This window comes from Ovis canadensis, chromosome 7 (assembly GCF_042477335.2).
Source record: "Ovis canadensis isolate MfBH-ARS-UI-01 breed Bighorn chromosome 7, ARS-UI_OviCan_v2, whole genome shotgun sequence".
Lineage (NCBI taxonomy): Eukaryota > Metazoa > Chordata > Mammalia > Artiodactyla > Bovidae > Ovis > Ovis canadensis.
This window is the reverse complement of record NC_091251.1, coordinates 38,920,963-38,938,206: the sequence shown is the minus strand read 5'-3', so window position 1 is coordinate 38,938,206 and position 17,244 is coordinate 38,920,963. Positions and strand designations below refer to the sequence as shown.

The 17,244-nt window shown below is 39.9% G+C and overlaps 1 protein-coding gene across 1 annotated transcript; it reads right to left on the bottom strand.

Moving 5' to 3' along the window:
• Window positions 1-394: 394 nt before the first annotated feature.
• EMC7 (ER membrane protein complex subunit 7) lies at window positions 395-16,335 on the bottom strand. The gene is made up of 5 exons (XM_069595968.1): window positions 15,863-16,335; window positions 12,006-12,125; window positions 4,473-4,611; window positions 3,006-3,086; window positions 395-862 (listed from the first exon to the last, which is right to left on the bottom strand). The coding sequence occupies exons 1-5, from the start codon at window positions 16,093-16,095 to the stop codon at window positions 710-712; spliced, it is 726 nt and encodes a 241-aa protein (XP_069452069.1). The 5' UTR covers window positions 16,096-16,335; the 3' UTR covers window positions 395-709.
• Window positions 16,336-17,244: the final 909 nt, after the last annotated feature.

Here is a 17,244-nt window from a genome sequence, read left to right as displayed (position 1 = left end):
TCTCTATCTTACCTTGAATCACAGTATAGAGCTGATGTTCAATAATTGTAAAGTGAAACCACAGATGGTAACCAGAATTTAGATTGATAACATCCACTCTAATTCATACATCCACACTCTGAAACCAGCTTGTAATAATGAAAGTTAAAACTACATCAGGAACATGTGGTTCTACTTCAAATATCAGGGAATGTTAAAACTACAGGGCAGGACTAAGAATTTTAAACGGTCTAGTTACACAGAAACCCATGGTGCATGCTGTTCTGAAAATACCAAGCACCCTTTTTAAACAGGAAAGGTTAAGTTCAAGCCTCAGATAATGAGAGACAGAAGAAAATTGTAAGGAATAAAGGAAACATTAAAGTGAAAAAAAAAATGGCAAGATAACTTTATCTCTGGATTAAGACTTATTTTAATATACATAATGTATCATACTTCATATAATTTATTAATGTCATTTTCTATAGGACACTGTAATTAATTCAGTGACATCAATATTGACCTCAAACAGACAAAGGATGAAAGCTGGGTGTCCTTGTGTACCAAATACAAAACATGTGCTAAAGAGCTATCACGCATAACAGTTGTAAGAGACCGACTCTAAGGATGACTCAGGTTTACAGTAGTTGCTTCACACGCTTTTCCCTCAGGACATGGATGCCACCCAGTGTTACTGTGATTGTGCAAATGCCGTCTCTGGCCTGCCCGACTACCTCCTTTTGCCAGCCCCACTTTTGCCTGTTTTACTGCTGCCACTGCTAGATTTGCCAGATGACTTTGAAGAGAAGAGTCTTGTCATGAACTCAGAAACATCAGGCAGTTCGTGGTTGGAATTCAGCATATTCATTGACTGCTCCATCTCCTGTGGGAAGACAAAGCACATCGCTATGAAAGGCACAGGGATCCTTCAGGTCATCAGCAACTAACACTTCCATTAAGGAAGGAGGAGAGAAATGAAAGAGGTACTGGTTCTGAGCAATGACGTAATGTCACACCCAACAGCATTTCGAAACCATGCTTCATGCTCCCCTTGGATCACTCAGCATTCTGATCCTCAGTAGATGCTCAAAAGTGTTGCCTGGGGTTTGATTCCATTTATGTTTTTGTAAAGGGGATTTTCTCTGATAATGGACATAATGTGATTATATTCCTGCCACCTTATTTTGTTTTCTGGTTAAAATACTTTGTTTTAACAAGTATTTTTAAACTCATGCTTCTTCTAGATGCACTTAACTAGAAATCTTTAACTATGTATCAAGCTATCAGAAAAGTTTGAAGATAACTATAGTATTTCCAAGACTTGATTCCTAAGGGCCTTAGTAAATCTATGAACACTGTATGACTTGAGTGACCTCAGTTACAGCATCTAAAGCAAGCAACACAAATGTTAAAATGTTACCATCACTGGCAGGACCTAAGGAAATAGTACTTTTATTCTGAGGTTTCTATCCTACCGGTTACTGGGCCAACAATCTCTAAAGTACTGTTCCACTTTGGCAATATTAATGTCTGCTTCATTTGAATTTCATGTGACATTACAAAAGTGAACTCATAATTGTATTGGTTCAGACATGAAAAAAAAAAAAAAAGAAATACCCCATTATCTATCATTTAAAATTGAGTTTTTAATTCAATTATTAGCTAGCGCTTTCTCCCCAAAGGTAGAATTTATAGATGAGTTTTCAAGGAGAAAATGCTTTAAATAAGGCCAGGAAAAGAAACATTACAAATATATATGAGATATATTAATATCCCCAGTAATCAAGAATTAAATGTATATGGTAACAGGTTTTGAATCTCTGCAAAAATATACCAACTCTATTTTTGAATCTGTTCAATTCTGAAGCTCCTGAATGAACAACTTTTTATACTGCATACTATGTGAAAAGCATTTTGCAAGAAATGAATTTTTAACCCAGTGTGACTTCTAATGCTTCCTTCTGTTGATACCACAGAGAGTTAACTGCCTTAACAGATACAAGGATACAGGAGGTACACTTTCCGACCAACACTGAGGCAAAGATGCCAAAACTTAGCAATAAAACATTTTGAAACATCATAAAGCGTTCTTCTTTCATGAAGTTTTCTTTTGCCATTCCAGCATGGGATATATGCCTTTACAGAACTTAATCAGCTAGTACCTCAGCAGACATTTTTATTTATGGATAGCTTATTTTTTTCTATTTAAAACACATGCACAATCCTCTGCTGGAAAGAAGAGTGCTTTATAAATCCATTCTATTTCCTTTATTTAACTGAGCTTGTTGACAACAGAGATGACATATAACCCATCTTTGTATCCCCTGTATCCAGAGCCTAAAAATTGATAATAAATATTTATTCAGTAATCAATAGGTGTAAATACACCAGTATATTAAATACAACAGAAAAACTTGGAATTCAGGAGATGTATGTTGATGGTTTGGGGTGAAGAATAGATAATTTTTGTTTTCAATTCTGAAGATTTTATACAGAAGCCAATATTTAAAAGAGACGAGACGGTGGCACTAAATTTGAAGCATCTTCCTTGGTAACTCCTAGCCTCCTCACCAAACAGTATGATCTTGTGGTAGAGTTTGAAAACCACTATTCTATTTTTCTCCTGTGGTTTATCCAAATTTCTTTTGTGTATCTGAACATATAAGCTAAAGGTATATACTCTGAAGAACTTTATAAAATAAAGGTAGATTATAAGAAGCTACCATTTAGTGAAATATCTAGATTAGGTATACCAGAATCATTATGCATTTCAACTATTTAACAATTGAGGCACAAAGAAGCAAATACTAAACAGAATGTCTTAACTATATGAAGAGATCCAGGCTTTTATCAGAGAGATCCAACTGAATTTATCTGGTTCAATGGAAACAATTAAATACCAGAAACATATAATACTATATCAACACAACCTGTAGATGAATTTGGCTTGGGAATTAGCTGGACAAATGCAAGCCATTCAGCCACAATGGATGACCAGGCATCAGAACATGGTTCAATCATCTTACCCGCCTCATGTCAGGATCACTTGTGTTGACCACTTTAGGCAGAAGCACAAATATCAATAATGGAAGAACCATCATCATAACCTGTGAAAGAAAAAAAATTCAGAAAATGTTTTTCCCACTTAACTGAGGTACAAAATCTGGACTTAACAACCAATGATGGAATTAAATACTGTAAATAGAATAAAACTAGCAGTCACCACTTCAATTCTATTGAATGAGCCCTGCTGACAGCAAGGTCCACTGTCGTAATATAAGAGCTTTATCTATAAGTTTGTGTGGACTTTATACAGACACCTCGCTTCATATCTGTGCTACCTATCATTCTGCAGAGTTCAGAGTTTTATTTAACACAAACAGTTTGCAAACAGAACTATTTGTTCATTTTCTTCAAACTGCAGTCTGCCACTGAGATTGGTGATTGTGATGACCAGCTGAGCTTTTTCCAGACGACTTGTGGCTTTTGGAGAAAACAAAATAATCCCTTTCTACCGTACAATATACTACTAGGCAACTACTATAGCAGACAAGTTTTTAAAAATGACCTAGGATCTTCTCGCACTGCATACGTCCCCATGGAAATTTCAGAAATGAGAACATGAAATATATTTCTCAATTAGCTTTGGAGTCTCACTATTGATTTCGTCCATCCACTCTACCCTCCTGCTTCTTCAGGCCTAACTGCAGATTCCAGGTACTGATTTATTCCTCTCAAAGGATGTACGGCCTGAAACATCCCTACTTGTGATCTAAATAGCTACCATCAAGAAATATGATTAACACTTACATAATTCTCAGGTAATAATTCAAGTTTCAAAAAACAGCAAAAGAAAAAAAAGTTAACTTTTTTCTGAAGAATTTTGCTATTAGAATTTTATATTAGTGGATACCATAATATCATTTCATGAAAATACCAAGTACTTAGAATACCACAGAATAATTTTTCTGTTCATTCCATATTCAAAAGAAAGAGAGAGAAAAAAAAAGTATGTGTCCCATCAAGAGGGCAATTTATTAAGTGATGGCACATTCATCAATGGTCTAATACGCAGGTAGTAGGAAGGAGAGCTAACTCCATGTGTGACTTACCACACATGTGACTTATCACATGACTTATTACACGTGTGACTTATCACATGACTGTGTGTGTGTTTAGTTGCTCAGTCGGATCTGACACTCTGCAACCCCATGGAGACTTACCACATACTCATTCAATGTGAATTTTAAACATAACTATTTATCTAATTTTTGCTGCACATTTCTATGTCAAACCTACCATGCCATTCTTGATACTATTTTTTTCATTATGTATTCCCAAAGCTATTATTTTCTTGAAATTCATAAACTAGTCACAATAATCCTTTCATCCAACAATTTGATCCCAGCTTTCCTATCACAGGGTTAGTTTTTCAATTGACTATAAGCAAATTAGAGATTAGTAAAGGTGCTTTATTATAGCCTGATACATACCATTGGGTTCATCAGAAAGTCTGTCCAGCCCCAAGATTCTCTTTTAATAAAGTAAGAAGGTGGGCCTGAAGATTTCATTTGGAGAGGATAGGGCAGTCTGACCACTTCTGATGTTTTGATGTAATTCACGTATCTCGCTCTGATAAAGCAACATGAAAAAAGCATCAGTAATCCTATTACAAGCATTACTAGTTAAAAGAACTGCTTATAATATATTAGCAATGCCTTAATTACCTTTAGCTTTTTCCAGAATGCTTTGGCATTTGAATTTTTGATCTTGAAAATCTGATCAAAGCAGCCTCATCTATATGTCTAAAATACTTAGCAAAATGTAGAGAAGACACTAGATTTGGAATCAAGAGACCTAGTTTCTAGTTATAGATCTGTTAATACCTAGGCTTACAAGTTTTAAGTTCTTAATGTTTCTGGTTATACCAGAAGTTCTTCTGGAATTCTTCCAGCTCTAAAGCTCTTTGATTTTATTTAATAATAAACTTATTTTGCTATAAATATATAAAAATGTTAGAATTTTTTGATTGTCTGAGATATGCATTATGCTGCTGCTGCTACTGCTGCTAAGTCACTTCAGTCGTGTCTGACTCTGTACGACCCCATAGATGGCAGCCCACCAGGCTCCCCCGTCCCTGGGATTCTCCAGGCAAGAACACTGGAGTGGGTTGCCATTTCCTTCTCCAACGCATGAAAGTGAAAAGGGAAAGTGAAGTTGCTCAGCCGTGTCCGACTCTTAGCAACCCCATGGACTGCAGCCTACCAGGCTCCTCCGTCCATGGGATTTTCCAGGCAAGAGTACTGGAGTGGGGCGCCAGTGCCTTCTGGGGTATACCTAATTGCCAAGGGTATTTTGCAGGAAAAACATGATTCAAGAAAGTCCTGCAACAGTACCATAGGTGGTAACATTACATTTTTACCCGACATGCTATGAATTTTAATCACCCATGTCCACACATATTTCAGTGTACTTTTTAAAAATTGCTTCCCCCATTTCCTCTTATCGTTTCCTTCTGGAGCTTCTATTAGACAAGTGTTAGACCATTTCATTCTTCTATGGCAGGGGAGGAGGGGGCGGGGAGCCTGTGCGGGGTCTTCTCTGCTGAGCAGGCTTCTCATTACAGTGGCTTCTCTCGTTGCGGAGCACTGGCTCCAGGGCTGGAGGGCTTCATTAACTGCGGCTCCTGGGCTCTAGAGCACAGGTTCAGTAACTGTGGCGCAAGAGCTTAGTCACTCCATGGCATGTGGGATGTTCTTGGATGAGGGATCAAACCCATGTCTCCTGCACTGGCAGGCGGATTCTTTACCATCAAGCCATCAGGGTAGCCCTTTTTCATTCTTTACTCCACATCTTGTTAAACTCTCACATTCAGAGTCCTTTCCTTCATCTGTATTGATTTCTGGCTAATTTTTCTGATCTGTCCTCCAACTTATCAAACTTCTGGTCAGTTGCTCAGCACATCCATTGAGTTTTATATTCCAAAGCATACACTGACTGCAAAAGTTGTTTTTTGTTTCATATGGTCTATTTGGTTTTATCTATGGTCTATTTTGCTATTATGGCAATAAGCGTTTTTGTTTAAAGCATTTTAAATCTGCTTTAAGCCATTTTGTATTGTCTATATCCGATAGTTACACTGTCTAGAGTTCTCAGGGCTTCCCTGGTGGCTCAGTGTGAAGACTCCACCTGCCAATACAGGAGACATGAGTACCGTCCCTGATCTGGGAAGATCCCACGTGCCATACAGCGACTAGGCCCGAGTGCCACAACCACTGAACTTGTGCTCTAGAGCCCAGGAGGCGCAGCTGAGGAAGCCCTTGAGCCCTAGAGCTGGTGCTCCACGACAGGAGAATCCACTGCACTGAGAAGCCCTCACACCACAGCTGGAGAGTAGCCCGTTTGCTGCAACTAGAGAAAAGCCAGCACAGCCAAAAATAAACAAACAAGTAAACAAAATTAGGGTTATCAGAGGTCTGATTCATCTTCTAACTCCATGGACATTGTTTTCTTGGGGATTTTTTATAAGTTAAGTAGACTTTACTTATGTGTGGGTGTGGACAGAGAGTATCTGCCTCAAGAGAGGTTATGCACTTGTCTGTGCCAGGAGTCCAGGATTATGACCAGGGACCATCTTATTAATTTTTCAGACTGGAATTTTTTGGATCATGCAGGAAGTAATAAGTGCATACCCCAAATTTCAATGAGGGTATGACTATCAATTTTCAGGATAGATTTTTTTCCTCCAATAGCCAGGGCCAGGTTGGGAATCTGATCTCTTGGATTTCAGGCCAAGGGTCGAGGCAGGAACCAAGTCTCTAGTCTGACTGACTCCTAGCATGCCCAAAGCCTGCCTTCCATCCACACACTGATAATAAAATCTAAGCATTTCGATGAGAGTATAACAAATCCCCCAGGTGGGAAAGCAGTTTATTCTCTGGGGAGTTCCCTTACTTTTGGGGGAGTTATACATTTAAAATGAAATTTTTATCATGTTTTATCCAGCATTTCTAAAATTTTTCATTTGGCCAAAATGTCAGAAATGGAAGTTCCATTTATCTGAAACTAATTAATCATACACACTTACAAAACACTGGTCAAGAATATCAGTATCTTATATAAGTCCTTCTTTGTTCTCTATTCTGTCGCCCACCCCCCAATTATTAAACTGATAAGGGCCTTTTTTTTTAAGCTATGCTTCAAGTATCCAGTCATCAGGAATACATCTGCGAATATGAATCCCACTGTTGCAACCAGTCCTTAAAAGTTAAAGCAGGTAGTACTCTTTATCCAAGGTGAAAAGGCGAATAAAGCTTTGTATTTTAGGAAAATATGTCTAACAAGTAAGACTACTTTATTCAAAAGAGGAAAAGATACACCCAACTGAATGCAGAGTTTCAGAGAATAGCAAGGCGAGATAAGAAAGTCTTCTTAAGAGAACAACGCAAGGAAATAGAGAAAAACAATACAATGGGAAAGACTCTCCAAGAAAACTGGAGATACCTAAGGGAACATTTCATGCAAAGATGGGCACAATAAAGGACAGAAATGGCAAGGACCTAACAGAAGCAGAAGATATTAAGAAGAGGTGGCAAGAATACACAGAACTATACAAAAAAAGGTCTTACATGACCCAGATAACCATGATGGACCATGACGGTGTGGTCACGCACCTAGAGCCAGACATCCTGCAGTGCAAAGTCAAGTGGGCCTTAGGAAGCATCGCTACAAACTAAGCTAGTGGAGGTGATAGAATCCCAGTTGAGCTATTTCAAATCCTAAAAGATGATGCTGTGAAAGTGCTGCACTCAATATGCCAGCAAATTTGGAAAACTCAGTGGTGGTCACAGGACTGGAAAAGGTCAGTTTTCATTCCAATCCCAAAGAAAGGCAATGCCAAATAATGTTCAAACTACCATACAACTGCACTCATTTCACACGCTGCTGCTGCTGCTGCTGCTAAGTTGCTTCAGTAGTGTCCGACTCTGTGTGACCCCATAGATGGCAGCCCACCAGGCTCCCCCGTCCCTGGGATTCTCCAGGCAAGAACACTGGAGTGGGTTGCCATTGCCTTCTCCGATTTCACACGCTGCTGCTGCTGCTAAGTCACGTCAGTCATATCCGGCTCTGTGTGACCCCATAGACGGCGGCAGCCCATCGGGCTCCCCCATCCCTGGGATTCTCCAGGCAAGAACACTGGAGTGGGTTGCCATTTCCTTCTCCAATGCATGAAAGTGAAAAGTGAAAGTGAAGTCGCTCAGTTGTGTCTGACTCTTAGCGACCCCATGGACTGCAGCCTACCAGGCTCCCCCGTCCCTGGGATTCTCCAGGCAAGAACACTGGAGTGGGTTGCCATTGCCTTCTCCGATTTCACACGCTAGTAAGGCTCAAAACCTTCAAGCTAGGCTTCAATAGCACCTGAACTGAGAACTTCCAGGTGTACAAGCTGGATTTAGAAAAGGCAGAGGAACCAGAGATCAAACTGCCAACAACCATTCGATCATAGAGAAAGCAAGAGAGTTCCAGAAAAACATCTTTTTCTGCATCACTGACTACACAAAAGCCTGTGTGGATCAGAACAAACTGTGGAAACTTCTCAAACAGATGGGAATACCACATCACCTGACCTGCCTCCTGAGAAAACTGTATGCAGGTCAAGGAGCAACAGTTAGAACCGGACATGGAACAAGGGACTGGTTCCAAATTGGGAAAAGAACACATCAAGGCTGCATGTCACCCTACTTATTGAATTTATATGCAGAGAATATCATGCAAAATGATGGGCTGGATGAAGCACAAGCAGGAATCAAGATTGCCTGGAGAAATATCAACAACCTCAGATATGCAGATGATACCACTCTAATGGAGCCTCTTGATAAGAGTGAAAGAGGAGAGTGAAAAAGCTGGCTTAAAACTCAACATTCAAAAAACTAAGATCATGGCATCCGGTCTCATCACTTAATGGCAAACAGATGGAGAAAAAATGGAAACAGTGGCAGATTTTATTTTCTTGGGCTCCAGAATCACTGAGGATGGTGACTATAGCCGCAAAATGAAAAGATGCTTGCTCCTTGGAAAAAAGCTATTACAAATCTACACAGCAAATTAAAAAGCAGAGACATCATTTTGCCGACAAAGGTCTATATAGTCAAAGCTATGGTTTTTGCAGTAGTCATAAATGGATGTGAGACCTGGACCATAAGGAAGGCTGAACTCCTAAGAACTGATGCTTTCGAACTGTGGTGCTGGAGAAGACTCCTTGGACAGCAAGGAGATCAAATCAGTCAATCCTAAAGGAAATCAACCCTGAATATTCATTGCAAGGACTGGTGCTGAAGCTGCAATACTTAGGCCATCTGATGTGAAAAGCTGACTCATTAGGAAAGACCCTGATGCTGGGAAAAACTGAAGGCAAGAGTTGGGAGCAACAGAGGATGAGACAGTCGGATGGCATCATTAACTCAATGGACATCAATCTAAGCAAACTCCAGGAGATAGTGAAGGACAGGGAAACGTGCCGCGCCACATTCCACGGGGCTGCAAAGAGTCAGACATGACTCAGCAACTGACCAACAGCTTTATTCAAAATTCAAAGCAAAAAGGATACATAAAAATAAATTACAGTTTTTAATCAACAAATGTCCCGTTTTAACAACTCTCATGCCCTTCAGTATTCAGCTTTTTGTTTGTCTCGTCTGGCCACTCGGCTTGTAGTTTAATTCTCCAACAAGGGGTTGAACCCAGGCTCACTGCAATGACAGTGCAAAGTCCCCACTACTGAACCCCAGGGAGTTCCCAGTATTTTTAAAAGACTCTCACACTTATATATTTAGTGCATATGGTAAATCTACAAGCCCCCTTCCATGTCCACACTTACAATCCTAAAATATATAAAAAGTCATAATATGTTCTTTACAGTTTAGATATTAACATACTCGTTTTATATATAAATATATATTTTTAAAATTTTATGCCTCTAAAAGGACATGAGAAAGTCAATAGCTAATGAGATTCAGTTACTTTGAAACAATCCATTTATTACCCCCAAAATATTTATAAACATATTTGCAGGATATTACTCAAGTTTTACCCTTGCTCTGAGTAGCCAATAGCAAGTAATATTAGAATCTGGACAAAGTAGAATATTCTAAGACAACAATTTAACTTCAAAAGTATATGAGAAAGTAACTTGTTTCTAAATAGTTATTTTTCATAGCATCACGTTTCATAGCATAGCATACTAATAGCATAGCATTACTGGTTTCATAATAACACTAAGAATTTAAATTAGAATAACTGTGCTCACTACACATGCTAACAGAGGAAAAAGAAAACTCTCCCTATCCATTATTGGGAGCTGACATCAATGAACTAATATACAGCTGATATAAAGGATGTATGATATAAAACTCAACATATGACTGACTATTTTAATTACAGCATATTTACATATTATACTTTTAAAATGTTCAATAATCAAAAAAAAGTAAAGGAAGAAGGAAAGCATTTTAGGAGTAAACGTTAATTCAGATATAAATATTATGGTACAAACCAAACACCTCTCTTACATCAACTCAATCTGAGGTCTCCACAAATCAACCTCAATATGCTAGGCATGTGAAGAAAAGGTCGGTAATAAAATACCGTTCCCCTAACCCCCAAATTATTTTTGCCTTTGTGTGACCTCTTCTTAATTACTGCATGCATGCTTAGTTGCTCAGTTGTGTCTGACTCTTTGCAACCCTGTGGACTGCAACCCGTTAGGCTCCTCTGTCCATAGGATTTTCCAGGGTAAGAATACTGGAGTGAGTCGTCATTTCCTCTCCAGGGAATCTTTCCAACCCGGGGATTGAAGCCGAGACTCCTGAGTCTCCTGCACCAGCGGGCAGATTCTTTACCACTGAGCTACCTGGAAAGATTTATTACAGCAACACGAAGTAATTTTGTGATAGCCCAAACAGAGAAGAGATATTACCATTTTAAATTGTTTGGTACTTGTCAATTACAGCTCAATAAAGCAAACAAGCAAGCAAGAAAACGGCTTCCTATACCTCCTGGTCAGATTACACCAAAGACAGCGCTATTAGCCCGAGACTAATAACAATCAACTGGGCTTCTAGCAGCAGAAGGCTGAATCTGGGGTCTGTGGTATTCCAGAATTAGAGCCTGAATTAGTCCAAAGTTTTCACTCGACTTCAAAGCATGTGTTCATCTACTTGTGAAAGCGAAGTCATTCAGTCATGTCCGACTCTTTGTGACCCCATGGACTGTAGCCTATCAGGCTCCTCCGTCCATGGGATTTTCCAGGCAAGAGTGCTGGAGTGGATTGCCATTTCCTTCTCCAGGGGGTCTTCCTGACCCAGGGATCGAACCCAGGTCTCCCGCATTGCAGACAGATGCTTTACCATCTGAGCCACCAGGGAAGCCCGTTCATCTACTTGGAAATTCTAAAACTTTTTCCTGTCCTCCAGCCTCTAATACTTTACTTTTTCTCATTATGATCCTCATTTTGAAATAAACTCCATGAAATTATCAAAATATCCCAATGAAAAACAAATGATAAGTATTTTCAACTTAGAAAAGTTAAATTATTTCCAACTTTAATAACTGCATTTCAGTTAAAACTTTCACAGTGCTTTCGCTCCTATAGTAAGTAATCTTACCTCTTCTCTATATAATCATATCAGGAGTTTTAAAATAAATATTAAGCCAGAGCAGGAGACAGTTCAACTGTACAATATTATCAATGCTCAAATTAGAACAATATAAAGTGAAAGTGAAGTCAGTCGCTCAGTCGTGTCCGACTCTGTGATCCCATTGACTGTAGCCTACCAGGCTCCTCAGTCTATGGGATTTTCCAGACAAGAGTACTGGAGTGGGCAATATAAGGATGCTTTAAATGTTTTAAGGAATACCTGCAGTTTAAACAAGAAACCTTTCAACCTTAACTATAAACTCTGATAGGAATATATAATGAGGTATTCAGGAGCCTAGCCTTTGGTAAAAATAAAATCAGCTGTCCTTACCTCATTTTGCCTTTTGAAGTGATATCCACTCGGACAGGATCAAACCTGTAAGCTGGAGAAATAACTTCCACTACATAAGATCCAGAAGGTATATCATGAACCACAAAACTCCCATCTGTCCTGGAAAAATGAAAGTATCATTATTTAGTCATTTATGATCAACAGTTTATTCCTTTGCTTTAAATCATCAGTTAACTCCCAAACCAATACCCCCCAAAATGACACAGTATTTAGCAAAACAAAACAAACCCAAACTGGTGAGAGTTGTTCCACATTTCAGCTTCCATAATTACACTGCATGGGTATGAAAATGCCCCAGACCGTTCTACAGAGCGCCCTGACACAGAAAGCACTTCTATTCCTTCTGCAGGATAGAGATGAGAGGTGACAGGGGTACAGGTCCAACTCTAAAGTCATGTCTTCATTCAAGAGAATGAATATGTTATTCCTACAATATTGGGGTTCCAATTCTGCCAAACCCCTCCAACAATTTCTTAATTAAAAATGGCTTTTTTCCCTAGTTTTAATTTGTATTTTCTTTTTTCTTTGTTACAAAAAAAAAATGTAATTAAATACTGCTTGTTTCACTTGTTAAAAATAGTTCCCATCTATTTTGGTTACTTCTTTTGGGCTATGTATAAGTTTAAAATGTTTATGGGAGTTAAAGCTTCCCTGGTGGCTCAGAGGTTAAAGCGTCTGCCTCTAATATGGGAGACCTGGGTTCGATCCCTGGGTCAGAAGATCCCCTGGAGAGGGAAATAGCAACACACTCCAGTATTCTTGCCTGGAGAATCCCATGGAAGGAAGAGCCTGGTGGGCTACAGTCCACGGGGTCGCAAAGAGTCGGACACGACTGAGCGACTTAACTAACTAATGGGAGTTAAAACCATCCACTTTTGCCTTACTGATTTCTTCTAAACCTTCTAGACTAAGAAAACTACCCCATCCAGAACTAGTCATTTCAGGTTCACAGACCAAAATTAATTTGTTTAGCTAGTTAGAAACTGCCATTCTGATGGGAAAAAAGTTTATGATTCAGGAGAACAAAGATTCTAAAAGGACTGACTTTATCAAAGAGTTGCCAGTCTCATAATAATGTTAAAATAATGTTCCTTAAATCATTAGGCTCTTTCAGTTAAAGCAATGATTCTGTCACATCAACCATGTTTACTAAAAAGTAAGAGTTCCATACTATTTCAAAGTACACACTAAACTGAAACAGAGTTAAAATATAAACATCAAGTTAACTTATTCTGGACTGGATGTCTTCTATTTTCCCTTAGATCATTTTCCACCCTTCTCCTCTCCCAACAGCAGGAAAGGGAAGAAAACGAGCTTAGTATACTCTCCTCCCAGCTCTTTCCATGCAAGGTCCCCTAACTGGCTTTGGCAAGGGACCCAGCTCCTCTCTAGGCCGTTCTTTCCTCTTTTCTAGATTCCAGTAACCTTTATTTCCTAGCCTCCATTCAGGCTTAGAGGTGACAATAGCCTTGAAGTTGTGAACTTTGGAGTACTGCTTAATCTGATTGTTTCCTTACACCATGACTACCCTGGTTAATCCTTTCATTAAACTTTCCTTGAATTACTCTAATTTTTCAGTTTCTTGACGGGACCCTAACTGAATGAATTTCAAAACTTTTTTCTAGGTCCAGAAAAAAAGAGAATTCAATTAATTCCTGTGCAACACAAATAATAGCAGAACTAATGGCATAAACTAAAAGCAAATATATTTTTCATCCTAGGGTAAACAGTTTACTTTAAAAGATAACATACACATTTTACAATGAAAACTTAAAACCTGGTATTTAAAATGTATTCTGCAATACACAGACCTTGCTGGATTCTTGATGTGAAAGAACAAGCACAATAAAGTATTTCTGAAGTAAGTGGGGAAACATAAAAATGGACTGGGTACTAAATTACATTATTATTATTTATTTTGTGAAACAAATAACGGTACTGTGGGGTTTTTTTAACCCTTATCTTTCAGAGATACATCACAGTGTTTTTATAAGTGAAATTATATTATGTTTAAGATCACATTAAAATATTCCAGAAAGAAAGTAAAGAGGGGCAGATAGCAGAAATGAAATCAAACAGTAAACTGTGATGTGTTCCTAAGTTATTCTACTTTAGCATATGTCTGAAGTTTTCCATAATAAACAGTTCAAAAAAGTTAAGTATATAATCTTACATAAAGCATAGCACATAATTTCAAAAAGCTGAAAACTATCTAAATGCCCCCAAACAGAGGACAAGATAAATTAAGTTCACACACACAGTGATGAGAGCAAGAAGTGGCATGTGCAGTCTTCAGCTGAAACTCCCCTAATCTTCATTTAGTAAAGTCTCAAGTCACCTCCAACAAGCATAAACACAGTCAAAATTGCATGCTAGTTATGTATAACAGGTACAGGACAAATTATCTATCCCTCTTTCAAAATGGTTATCACAATAAGCCCCTCATATTAATAAGCCCCTCAACCTTTCTACATATAAATGAAAGAACACGAAAGGGCACCAGAAGCTGCTCACAAAATAATAAATGAAAAAAAATCAAGTCATAAAGCACTGTATATTGTATATTAGTATTAAAAATGTCATATAATTCCAAAAAGATACAATAAAATGTTAAGGCTTGCTATCTCTATTCTGTTTATATTTTCTTCAATAAACAAAGCACAAATTATTTTCAATAAAAATAATGCTTATTTTAAAAACTGTATATGGCAGAAGAGAGATCAAATGGTTAATCACGGCTAATTTTCTACAGCTTAATGAGAGTTTTATTATTAAAAGATCATTTATTAGGGTGAAACTTCAAGAATGGCCTAATGCCAGATTTTTAATGATAAACAGCACTTTAAAAATGATAGTAAGCTTCTCTTCATTATTTATTAATCTGAGTTTGAAATTCTCATTCAAAGGCACCCGGAGACTCTGAATGTTTACAAAACAGATTTAGAATTAAATTGTCTTGTTTTCAGATACCACTTGTCAGTATACAAACCCATCAGAGGAACACTTCCTTTACCAGATAGTTTCAGTTCAAAGTTTCACTTTCCAAGCAGCAATTGAAAAGATTTAAAATATCATATTACACTATACCTAGTCATCTGAAAAGCAAGCTGACACAGAACTACAGTGCTAATAAATTCACCACGTCTTTTAAATATAGGCTCAAATCCTATTTCTACTCATTGCCAGACAGAAGTGCATAAACACTGTAGAGTCTTACATAAATGACAACAGCGATGTTGCAAATCCCTCGATAACGTCAAGTGTAAAAAAGAACAACAATCCCACTTCCAGGCAAAAAAGGTGCTTTGATTAGGGACTTCAGGGCCCATTAATTTTAGAAGTAGCAACATTAGCCTCCAGTCTGTGTCATCACTAGAAGCCCTGTGGGCTTTGAGAATTCCCACTTGCTTAGCATCATTCTACACAACATGAAGCTACCAAAAGACTGAAATGAAGTGCAAAAAGAGGCCAAATTCCGGGGAAACCAGATGAGATGCAAAGGAAAGATTCATCAAAAGACAAATAAAGGGGTCCACCTATCCCCAGGGCCCAGAAGTGGTCGTCCCCATCCAGGGCTAAAAGGGAGTTGAAGATAACTGACTCCGCCGCTCTGGCCCTGGGACGAGCACCTGCCATCCTCATTTCTGTGGTGCAGGATCGGGAAGGGGAAAACGTCAGACTGCCTGACAAGGTACCCCCGGCACAGACCGCTAACGGTGCTCGCCCTTTCACCCTCGGACAGCGACGTCGTCCGGTTTTGACACCTAGCGCCCCCAGGGAGAATCCCCTTTCAGCTTCCATCCCAGCTGCTTTCGCGCTGCCCTCAGGACGCTCACTTCAGAAAGCCGACGTGCTCTTCTCCGTCTACCAGCACTCGGGCCGCCGAGATCCAGTCCTGGGGTTTCACTCCAGGGACAACCGCACGCCCCTCAATCTTGAAGCGATCTCCAATGCCGACCCCACTCCCTCCTGACCCGTCAGAGGTAGACCCAGACACGTCCGAGCTCTGGGCATCCCTTGATAGTAGCAGCAGGAGGACGGAAAAGAAGGCCCATAGCGTGGCCGCCATGACAGCAGCTCTCGGCGGTCAGGCCGGTAGCCCCGGAAACCCTCCCCGTCTCTCGCAGTCACCGCAGCCGCGAGCTGATGTCGTCATCTCTGCGCGTCGGGTTCGGGCGCCCGCTATGGGCTCAAACCGCAGCGCAGGAGTCTGGGCCAGTCCACCAGCGAGATGCGAGTGTTGCGGCGACGCCCGCGCGCTAGAGAATGGAGGGCGCTGTGAGGTGCGCCACTTAAGGCAGCTGCCCACAAAGCGAAAGTGAAGTGTGAGATGTTGTGGTCCGCACTGAGAGCGACGAGGATCTTAAGTGTGTGTTCCCTGTTAAGTCCATTCAGTCGTATCCGACTGTTTGAGACCCTATGACTGTAACCCTCCAAGCTCCTCTGTCCATGGAATTCTCCAGGAAAGAGGGGGAGTAGGTTGCCATGCCCTCCTTCTGGGGATCTTCCCAACCCAGGGATCGACCCTCATCTCTTATGCCCCATGCATTGACAGGCGAACTTTTTTTCCCTAAATCACCAGCGCGACCTGAAAAAAAAAATTCAGACAGAGAGATGAGGATCTTAAATAGTGTCTGCAAATGAGGTTCTGATTTAGATAGAAACAAGTCCAGAACAGAGCGTTTAAAAAGCCCTGAGAGATTCCGCAAAACGTGCAAGATGAAAGGCCCCCGTTTGTATGTTTCAGTTCAGTTCAGTCACTCAGTCGTGTCCTACTGTTTGCGACCCCATGAATCGCAGCACGGCAGGCCTCCCTGTCCATCACCAACTCCCGGAGTTTACCCAAACTCATGTGCATTGAGTTTTGTCAATGCCATCCAGCCATCTCATCCTCTGTCGTCCCCTTCTCCTCCCGCCCCCAAGCCCTCCCAGCATCAGGGTCTTTTCCAATGAGTCAACTCTTCGCGTGAGATGGCCAAAGTATTGGAGTTTCAGCTTCAGCATCATTCCTTCCAAAGAACACCCAGGACTGATCTCCTTTAGGATGGACTTGTTGGATCACCTTGGAGTCCAAGGGACTCTCAAGCGTCTTCTTCAACACCACAGTTCAAAAGCATTAATTCTTTGGCACTCAGCTTTCTTTACAGCCCAACTCTCACATCCATACATGACCACTGGAAAAACCGTAGCCTTGACTAGACAGACCTTAGTCGGCAAA

Coding starts and splice junctions, on each gene's coding strand:
- EMC7 (XM_069595968.1), bottom strand. CDS start 16,095: ATGGCGGCCACGCTATGGGCCTTCTTTTCCGTCCTCCTGCTGCTACTA. Junction 12,126..15,862: donor GAGCACGTCGGCTTTCTGAA/GTGAGCGTCCTG, acceptor TCATTTTTCCAG/GACAGATGGGAGTTTTGTGG. Junction 4,612..12,005: donor ACTTCAAAAGGCAAAATGAG/GTAAGGACAGCT, acceptor TTGCTTTATCAG/AGCGAGATACGTGAATTACA.